Below are 10,619 nucleotides of genomic sequence, written 5' to 3'. Positions count from 1 at the left end.
GCAGATGACACCTTAGTCATCTGAACACTGTTACTGTAATGTGTAATGTTCATATTATTGTACAACCCAAATTCCAATGAAGTTGGGATGTTGTGTAAAATGTAAATGAAAACAGAATACAATGATTTGCAAATCCTCTTCAACCTATATTCAATTGAATACACCACAAAGACAAGATATTTAATGTTCAAACTAATAAATTTTACCCAGACAGCAAATGGATCCGGGCCGGATGTAATCCAACATCCGGTACCATTCCTGAAAACGGATCCGGTGCAGACAATTTTTGCACCCTGGCCCAGATCCGGCATAGCTCCACATTACACTTCTGGAACGTATTTTTCGACTTATCATGTCGCCACTCTCTCTATCATGGGACTCTATCCATTCCCTGACTTAATGCACGAAAACTGTATGTAAAAGTAATGACTATTTTTAACAATAATAGTCGGAATTCCTTTGTCTGAGAAGTTGCTGAGAGACTGGTGCTTTGTTTGATCAAAATTTTTTCTAAACCTGTGAGGCACATCGAAGTGGACACGGTTCGAAAAATTAAGCTGGTTTTCGGTGAAAATTTTAACGGCTGATGAGAGATTTTGAGGTGATACTGTCGCTTTAAGGACTTCCCATGGAGCGGGACGTCGCGCAGCACTCCCAGGCGCCGTCGTCAGCCTGTTTCAAGCTGAAAACCTCCACATTTCAGGCTCTATTGATCCAGGATGTCGTGAGAGAACAGAGAAGTTTCAGAAGAAGTCGGTTTCAGCATTTTATCCGGATATTCCACTGTTAAAGGAGATTTTTTTAATGAAAGACGTGCAGACGGATTGCAGCGTCGGCTCACAGCCGCCGCGACGCTCCGCCACAGGAAAAACACCTCTGTTGGAAGCCTTAAGGACAAGTTGGAACATGCCCAACTGTTAAACAATTTCTCAGATACTCATTCCACTGAAAGCCATCAAAAGCCGCCTGGATTTTACAAATGGTTATCAACATGGAGGTGTTTTTCCTGTGCCGCCGCACCGCGCCGGCTGCGTCCCGACGCATGGACCCGTCCGCACGTCTTTCATTAAAAAAAATCTCCTTTAACAGTGGAATATCCGGATAAAATGTTGAAACCGACTTCTTCTGTTCTCTCACGACATCCTGGATCAATAGAGCCTAAAATGTGGAGGTTTTCAGCTTGAAACAGGCTGACGAAGGCACCTGGGAGCGCTGCGCGACATCCTGCTCCGTGGGAAGTCCTTAAAGCGACAGTATCATCTCAAAATCTCTCATCAGCCGTTAAAATTTTCACCGAAAACCAGCTTAATTTTTCGAACCGTGTCCACTTCGATGTGCCTCACAGGTTTAAAAAAAATTTTGATCAAACAAAGCGCCAGTCTCTCAGCAACTTCTCAGACAAAGGAATTCCGATGATTTTTTTAATAATTTATTTGTATGTTACGGCTGCAAATAAATATTTGAACACCTACCAACCAGCAAGAATTCTGGCTCACACAGCCCTCTTATTCTGCACTCTTTACCTGTATTAACTGCACCTGTTTGAACTTGTTATCTGTATAAAAGACACCTGTTCACACACTCAATCAATCACACTCTAACCTGTCCACCATAGCCAAGACCAAAGAGCTGTCTAAGGACACCAGGGACAAAACTGTAGACCTGCAGTCCATCCCGGCTGGGATGGACTACAGGATAACAGGCAAGCAGCTTGGTAGAAGACAACAACTGTTATGATTATTTATTAGAAAGTGGAAGAAACAAGATGACTGTCAATCTCCCTCGGTCTGGGATTCCATGCAAGATCTCACTTTGTGGAGTAAGGATGATTCTGAGAAAGCTCAGAAGTACACAGGAGGACCTGGTCAATGACCTGAAGAGAGCTGGGACCACAGTCACAAAGATTACATTGGTAACACATGATGCTGTCATGGTTTAAATTCCTGCAGGGCAGCAAGGTACCCCTGCTCAAGCCAGCACATGTCCAGGCCCATTTGAAGTTCACCAGTGACCATCTGGATGATCCAGAGGAGGCATGGGAGAAGGTCATGTGGTCAGATGAGACCAGAATAGAGCTTTTTGGAATCAACTCCACTTACCATGTTTAGAGGATGAGAACAACCCCAAGAAAACCATCCCAACAGTGAAGCATGGGGGTGGAAACATCATACTCTGCGGGGGTGCTCTTCTGCAAAGGAGACAGGACGACTGCACCGTATTGAAGGGAGGATGGATGGGGTCATGTATTGCATTGTGTAAAGGGTCTTACCGCGTGGGCTCAGGAACACTTCAGAAAACCACTGTCAGTTAACACAGTTCGTCACTACATCTACAAGTGCAAGTTAAAACTCTACCATGCAAAGTGAAAGCCATACATCAACAACATCCAGAAATGCTGCCACCTTCTCTGGACCCAAGCTCATTTGAAACCACCATCAATGCTGGAAGGTACATCCAGGTTTTGGAGCAACACATGCAACATGCATGTGTTGCATCCAAGCATCCAAGCAACGTCTTTTTCAGGGACGTCCCTGCTTATTTCAACAAGACAATGTCACGCCACATTCTGCAAGTGTTACAACAGCGTGGCTTCGTAGTAAAAGAGTGACTCGTGGTGACATCCTGCGTTCGCTGTTAATCTGTCTGCATGTAAATGCAGCTATTTTATTTATTTATTCGCCAAAAATGCCGGGTTGCTGTCCATTTGGAGGCACAGATAGACACAACAAGGGCTTCAAGATGTACAGATTCCCTTCAGATCCAAACAGAATTTTTTTTGGTCGAAAATAAAGTCAGCCATGTGCGATGGAAGTTTTGTGAGGTAAATTTATTGTTCAGTCCCATGTGCAGTAAAACTCACCTAAACCGCTGTCGTATAAACCACATATTTCCATTCACTGGACCAAAAAAGTCCCAAAGTTTTTGTATTGTTTTCCGTGCAATAAATATTGTTTATATGGGATTTTGTGTAACGGATTTTTCACTCACATCAGATTTGAGGAAAGTGGAACCAGATTCATTTCTGTGATTAAAATCCCGACTGTTTATTTTTCACACTGTGCTCAGACTCGGACCCACAGCCTGATGTTCACCTGTTAAATCAGACACAAAAGGCTGTGATTTGACACTTTTCTGCTTTTATTCCTTCGTCTGCCGTCATATTTAAATAGTTTTTCAGTGCGCACTCTGATTACAAATGGATCAGAAAAGTCTGCACATTTACAGCACAAAGTTGGTAAAAGAGCTGTAATGTAGAGCTTACCTTTGATTTGGAGGTGATGACTGTAGAAAGAAAAGCTTGAGGGCCACAATAAACCATAATCCAGCAACGGTAAAACTGTCACGCACGTTGGTGTGACAGGCCTTAAGTTAATTAAACAAATCATCATAAATTTGATAGCTTAACTATTTTTATATTTATTTTGATAGCACCTGTACCTGGATGTGTTACTGTATGTGGTTAAATGACTTTACAAAAAAATGTTGAAAACATAAAAGGTTCATTCAGTAGTTCAGCGCAGTTGGAACCAAAATGGTGTCATGTTCTGAGCTGACACTACGCTCTCAATCAAAGGCCTGTGGGGATGGATACCTATACAGCAAGCTGTGGTGGTGGTGGTCACGGCCACCTCTGGCCACCCGCAGCTCCGCCTGTGCTGTGAAAGAGGCATCTGGATTTTCTTCAAAATAAACCATGAACGTTCAGCTTCATTTTACCAGACGACCAACACAAGTGTGGTGACAAAGTCATTTTCTGCTGCACAATGAATAAAACCTCAAAACGTCTGCAAAGCTTCTCTGTGCTCACAGCCAATCAGCGAGCGCAGAGCTCCAACGCTGCGCGCGCGTTTGTGTGACAACGTGGCGGTCAGCAGCCAACAGGGAGCCTCTGCTGCGTGTCTCACTGGCTATTGGTTACAGTCGTCCTTGGGCCGATGCTGATTGGCCAGTCCAAAGGCAGAGCCCGCCCACAAGACGACGCTTTTTAAAGGCGGTGAGTGTCCGCGCGCACGGCTGCGCCTGCGTCTCGAGCTGCTTTTGATCCGGATCGATCCGCTGATCGTGTGGTGAGCTGGCTATTATATTTAGTGTTTTTATTTAATTCAGTCTTTGCTGCTTGTTGTAGGTTTTTATTTGATTTTTTAAAATTAGTTTTATTTGCAGTCTGTGACAACTTCAGTTCATGCTGTGATTTGCGCGTGCACACGTTTGTTCAACACTACAAACTAAAGTTTGCGTGTGTACTCTTCGTGTGTGCACGCGTGCACGTCAGTGACAGCTGGATGTTGATGCTTTTAATATTTCACTATAAGTATTTAATAAAGAGTAAAAAACATTTAGCAAACATTTGATTTTAGCTGTAATCAGGCAGATGATTGATTATATTTTAGACACTTGCCTTTGTGTATTTATTTTTAGTGATGTCTGCTTTTCATTCTCGTTTGTCATTCATCTCCTTCTTTCCTTGTGGCTCCGCCCCCAGCTGTCAGTCAAGATGCTGAGGCTCGTGCTGTCTGCGTGCGTCCTGGTCACCGTCCTCACGGTTGTGGTCCTCGCTGTCCCCGCTCAGGAGAAACGTGTCCATCGGCGTGAAGACCTGAGCGACCACGTCCACGACGACGCTCGCGGTTTCCAGTACGACCACGAGGCCTTCCTGGGCAAGGATGAAGCCAAGACCTTTGACCAGCTGACGCCGGAGGAGAGCAAAGAGAGACTGGCGTACGTTGGTCTTCTGGGTTGGTTGTGTACACATTAAAGGACATTCAGAAGGTTTCTATAAATGATTTCCGATCACGTGGCTTCATCACTGATTCAGACGTTCACGAGTTAAAATGATATTTTATCTACACAAAGCCAGGAGCCACTTCTGAATATTTTAAAATGTTTTTAAATTCCAGTTACTCCATCATTAGGGAACAATTATTCTGGACATTTTTTTTTTCAAATGAATCACTGCAAAATTATTATATAGAATTTCCACACAATGTACACCAGAGGGCGTAATCATGACCTGTTTGTGTACAGCATGACAAAGAGATGACAAAATATTGAGAAAACATTGAGACACGCACTTTACACACACACACACACACATTTCATGTTACAGCCTCATTCAAAATGGAGTAAATAAATTTTTCCCACAAACTTTTTCTCACAGCACCCCATAATGATAATATGAAAGTTTTTTTTTGCCAATTTCTAAAAATTAAAAAAAAATAATGCTGTGTTTACACATAACAATGACAAGGAAAAAAGTCACAAATCATTGAAAAAAGGTGGACGAATGATCTGCACTTTTCCATCACCGAAAAGCCTGCGACTCAAGAGCGCAAAAAGGAACGAAACACAACGGAAACTAACAAAAGAAAAACAACGCGAACGTGGACCTTTAAACAAAATCAAAACAAAACCTTTATGATGATGTGACTGACAGCGGGTATGAGCCCGAGTGCAGCCAGCCACTTCCTCATGTCCGCAGCACTTGGAGGTACAGAATCTGGTTGTGTTGACATCAGCATGTGCGCACACTCAGGCCAGCCACAAATGGCTGGAACGTACATAAATAGAGTAGTTGATCAAGCTTTCTTGTTGCTATTGTCAGCTTGGAGCTTTAGTTATTGATCCGTTCAGATATTGTCGGCGTTCATGCAAGACGTTGGACGACAATCAAACGGAATGCTGACGTTACGGAAACTACGCATACAATGCGGAACCGTCAAGACGGTTGGCAGAGGTGATGGTCTAGCCGTTAAAATGTTGGGCTTGAGACCAGAGGATCCTCAGTTCAAATCCCAGCCTGACCGGAAAATCACTAAGGGCCCTTGGGCAAGGTCCTTAATCCCCTAGTTGCTCCTGGTGTGTAGTGAGCAGCACCCTCAGGGTGAATGTGAATGTGAGGCATTATTGTAAAGCGGTTTGAGCGTCTGATGCAGATGGAAAAGTGCGATAAAAATGCAGTCCATTTACCATTTAAGACAGAAAGCAAAACAAAATAAAACAAATTGAGGTTGTTGTTGGGATTGGCTCACATTTTTTGACAGTTTAAAAATTCTGATGAAGCAGCAGCTTCAGGAACAAAGCTGGATGACGGTTAAACGATGTCAACGTAAGGTGAGATTTCTCGTTTTGTTTGGACTTCGGTGTCTTTCATTAGTGCTGTGTGACCAGGGCTTTAGCACTGTTGCCTCACAGCCAGATGGTCATGGGGATCTTGTTTCGGTGTGGACTTTACATGTTCTCCCCTTGTTGGCGTGGGTTCCCTGTGGGTGCTCCGGCTTCCTCTTGCTTCCAAAGATGTGCAGGTTATGTGACGTGGAATCTTTAAATGGACTGTAGGTGTGAGTGAGCGTCTGAATGTCTATATGTGGCTCTGCGATTGAGTGGCATCCTGTCCACGGTGTCCTGCACTTGTCACCCAATGAGTTCCTTAATTGGATCAAGTGGGTATAGAGAATGAATGCATGAATGAATGCCATGCAGACACAAATAAGATAATCCTTTATTTGTCCCACAACAAGGACATTTGCAGTTACAGCAGCAAAGGGATAGTTACAGAACAATTGTGCAAAGTATACTGAGTAATAGGTAAGAGAAATTAAATGCCAGAAAACACGGAAGGTAAGTTCTGTGCAGGAATAACAATATATACACTATTTACAAGCAAAAAAGAAGTTAAAATGTTTAAAAAAAACCTATGAGGACATATTGCCCATGAATGATCAAGTATTATTGCACAAAAATGTATATGTTATTATTGCACATGACCCCATAGACCATCTTAGTGGTCTACTGGGAACAGGGCTGGTTGTGGAGTCTGACAGCAGCAGGAAGGAAGGACCTGTGGGTGGAGCAGTCTGTCACTGAAGGAGCTTTCCAGTGCAGTCAGGGTGTCACTCATGGGGTGGGGGTCGTTCTCCAGGATGACAGCTTAGCCATCATCCTCCTTTCACCCACCTCCTGCACTGAATCCAGAGGACTTCCCAGGACAGAGCTGGCCTTCCTAATCACTTTGTCAAGTCTCCTCCTCTCTGCAGTTGTGATATTGCTGCTCCAGCAGACCAATCTGTAGAAAATGGCTGATGCCACCACAGAATCAAAGAAGGCCCTCAGGAACGCCCCTGCAGTACAAAGGACCTGAGTCACCTCAGCTCTGGTCTTTCTTGTAAAGTGCAGTAGTATTGTTTGACCAGTCCAGTGTATTATTTAGGTGAACACCAGGTACTTGTAAGAGTCCACTATCTCAATATCTGTTCCCTGGATCGTCAGTGGTGTTGGTGGAGAGCATCTGTCGAAACCCACCACCAGCTTTTTAATTTTCCCCACATTGACCTGGAGGCAGTTCCGCTGACACCAGTCCACAACGTTCTAGGTCATCTCTCTGTATTACGTTGTCTTCATCACTAATGAGGCCGACAGTTGCAGAGTCGTCGGAGACCTTTTGCAGGTGACAGTTTGCAGAGTTGTGCATGATGTTTGCAGTGTAGATGGTGAAAAGAAAAGGAGCCAAGACTATTCCTTGCGGTACCCCCGTGCTGCGGACAACCATATCAAAGATGCAGTCTTGTGTCCTCACATACTGTGGTCGTTCTGTGAGATAGTCCAAGATCCAAGATGAAAGATGGGGGTCCACACCTCTGGTCTCCAGCTTGTCCCTCAGAAGCACAGGCTGTATGGTATTGAATGCACTGGAGAAATCAAAAACATGATTCTCACAGTGCTCCCAGGCTTTTCCAGGTGAGGGAGAGCTCTATGTTGGAGGTAGACGATGGTATCGTCCACTGCAGTGCCAGGGTGGTACACAAAATGAAGTAGACCAATCAATAATTTCACCAGGGATCAGAGCTCTACAAGGACCAGCTTCTCCAGGGCCTTCATCAGGTGCAATATCAGTGCCACCAGCCTGAAGCTGCTGAAGTCCTCCAGGTGGTACCACCTAGCTGGCAGCAGAGTGACCACTGCAATACATCCACTCTGGTTGAAAATGAGCAGTAATAGGCCTGTCACCACATGACGAGTTAGCCCGTGTATACTGACAGCTCCGTTTCCACCGAGTGCCCCGGGTCTGTATGGTACAGGTCAGAACGCTTAAGCCGGTTAAGAACCATCTTGTCTGGTAGGCGGAGCATGTAGATGTTGATATGCACATCATAGAGCAAGCATACACTTGTCGCACAGCCTCTCTTCTCCACATGGAGGCGAAACAGAGTATTTCTATATTATAATAGCCAAGTAGTGTGTGGGTGTGGCTGGGGGCTTTGATCACGCAAAAACCAGGGAGAGCTGACATTTGCCATTTGGTATGCTTGTGTACTTTGGGTCAAGGATGAACGCTGCAAACGTAAAGTTGATTGGACAAATATTCTTGGAGAAATTTGCAATTTTAGCTAACCAATAAATGATGGATGCTGTGCTGGAATGCACCATGAGAGTTCAGGGTTTTAAATGCTGTTGTGGTGGTGGTTTATTTTAGTTTAACAGTGTTGTTGTTGATTTATCATTTTTGTAGCTCAGTTGATTTAGTCAGTTTAAATAAGTCTCATGTTGCTCTCACCGTGAGTGACTGAAGTTGCATGTTGGTACCATAAGTGAAATGTTTAGTGGTTTTAATGTCTTCAGCCACTGTCTTTGTCAAATTAAAACCACCTGCTTACAGCAGCTGTGTGTGTGTGCTACTTACTGCTTTCTGGGCTCACAACATTCCAACAGGGGCAGTAAGTCATCTTTATATTAAAAGCGTGAGTGATTTTAAGTATATAATATAATTGTAAATAAGTTAAAAATACATGGATGACACAAGAAAGTGAAAACACTTATTTCCATTGTGGTCCAATTTATATAAAAAAAGAAAAAAAGAAAAAAAAAAAGATAATGTATATGATGACAAGAAGATGAACAATTTGAATACATTAAGACAGTAAATTAACATTAAAAAATTCTATAATTAACAGGAAATAAAAGGATTCAATTCTTCTAAAAATTGTTGAGGTCTAAGATTCTAAAAACATTCTGGACTCGCACACCATTCCAACTCATTTGCTTTGCTTAATTTATTACCACTCTTGAAAAATGTCAGCTACCTATTTTATAAACGCTACCCAATTTAGAGCCTGTGGATCACCACGAGCAACATGCTAGTTTAACATTAATTTATTTTTGTCTTGGTGGATCATGGAATTTATTTTCTTCGCATGCAGAATGCTGAAGAGGTGACTGATGTGAATGAATGAGGCGCTGTGACTCTTCCAGCTTTTAAAATAAATTGTGTTGTTGTGGCACAAAGTGCCTGTGTTCTCTGGTTCAGGCTGAGAAATGCACAAAACACAGAGGGACTTCTTTTAAAAGGCTACATTTCTTCAGCCACGACAAGGAAGTAAAGTATTTTCAGATGTCGTTTTCCAAAATCAGGACCCTTTATGTGGATATGTTTTCATTAGGCTATGGTGATGAATCCGACTGAAATGATGTAATGGATAACACGGCATACAATGATTCCTGAAAGAAGAGAAAAAAGTAAAAAGTAACAAATTGTTGAGAAAAGTTGGACGAATGAGATTTATCACTGAATAGCCTGCAAATCAAGAGTGCAAAAGGGATGAATGAGGAACAAATCAAAACCGAAGCCAACGTTGATCTCGATGCTTTAAACAAAACGCACCTGGAGCCACTGCTGGAGCAGTGAATGTCTGCATCTCTGCGTTCCAGGACTCGGCGCTGGGAGGGAGCTCAGCTGCAAACAGAAGTGCGCGATCCCAGCCAATGTGGAGATCTATGCAGATATCAGTGGCTCAGACCGCTCTGGTTCCTTGTCCACAGGGATCATCTCCATCATCAGAATTCTCACTGTCTGGTTCAGACTCTGATGACACACTGCACGCTCCGTCTTGCTCCAATTTAGAAAAAAAAAAACCCAAAAAACTGAAGAGCTTGTTCAACATTCATAAGATGCCCCATTTGTACAAAAAAAAAACCTCACATTAACCACACACGCTAAATACGCCACCAAAATTATACACACTCCAAACACGCCAAATATTTCTCAAATACCAAATACACAGCCGTCAACAATCGTCACCCGCCAGCATCATGGAAACAAACAAGGTTGATCGTGTTCCTAGAAAGTCCCCCTGCTGCGATCAAGGATCACTTCCTCAAAACTTCTGAACTGTCAGACTGAAAGGGCTGCACGGGCTGGAGGACAGCAAGACCTTCAGAGTTCATGGTCAGAATGCTGCAAGCTCCTGACAGGACACCGGCCAGACCTTTTGTGCACCAACTCTCTTCAGGTGCGCTCAGAGCTGGAACGACACCACGATGACAGACTGAAAACATTCAAATGGTCAAACGAACTCAAACTAAATGTTACTGTTACAAAAACTATGCAAACAATAAAAAAACCATCAAGTTGTTCATTCGGGTGCTCCCGGTTTTGTTCAGGGTCGCCACAGCGGATACAACCAGATCCGCATCGGTAATTAGCACAAGTTTTACGCCGGATGCCCTTCCTGAAACAACTCCAGTTTTACCTGGAGAAACACACACAGCCGCTGGTGTTCCAAAGAGGTCTCCCATCCAAGTACTAACCAGACTCCGCTCTGCTTAGCTTCTGAGATATGACGGGA

The 10,619-nt window shown here is 43.5% G+C and overlaps 1 protein-coding gene across 1 annotated transcript in view; it reads left to right on the top strand.

Moving 5' to 3' along the window:
* The first annotated feature begins 3,991 nt into the window (after positions 1–3,991).
* The window catches only part of rcn3 (reticulocalbin 3, EF-hand calcium binding domain), a 31,659-nt gene continuing 25,031 nt past the window's right edge, over positions 3,992–10,619 (top strand). Inside the window, exons 1-2 of the mRNA XM_034190742.1 lie at positions 3,992–4,067; positions 4,484–4,719. Of these exons, the coding sequence (XP_034046633.1) occupies positions 4,496–4,719 (224 nt within the window). The 5' untranslated portion in view covers positions 3,992–4,067; positions 4,484–4,495. The remainder of the gene's footprint in view (positions 4,068–4,483; positions 4,720–10,619) is intronic.

The sequence above is a fragment of the Thalassophryne amazonica genome, chromosome 16 (assembly GCF_902500255.1).
Source record: "Thalassophryne amazonica chromosome 16, fThaAma1.1, whole genome shotgun sequence".
Classification (NCBI taxonomy): Eukaryota; Metazoa; Chordata; class Actinopteri; order Batrachoidiformes; family Batrachoididae; genus Thalassophryne; species Thalassophryne amazonica.
This window is presented reverse-complemented; position numbering and strand designations above follow the sequence as displayed.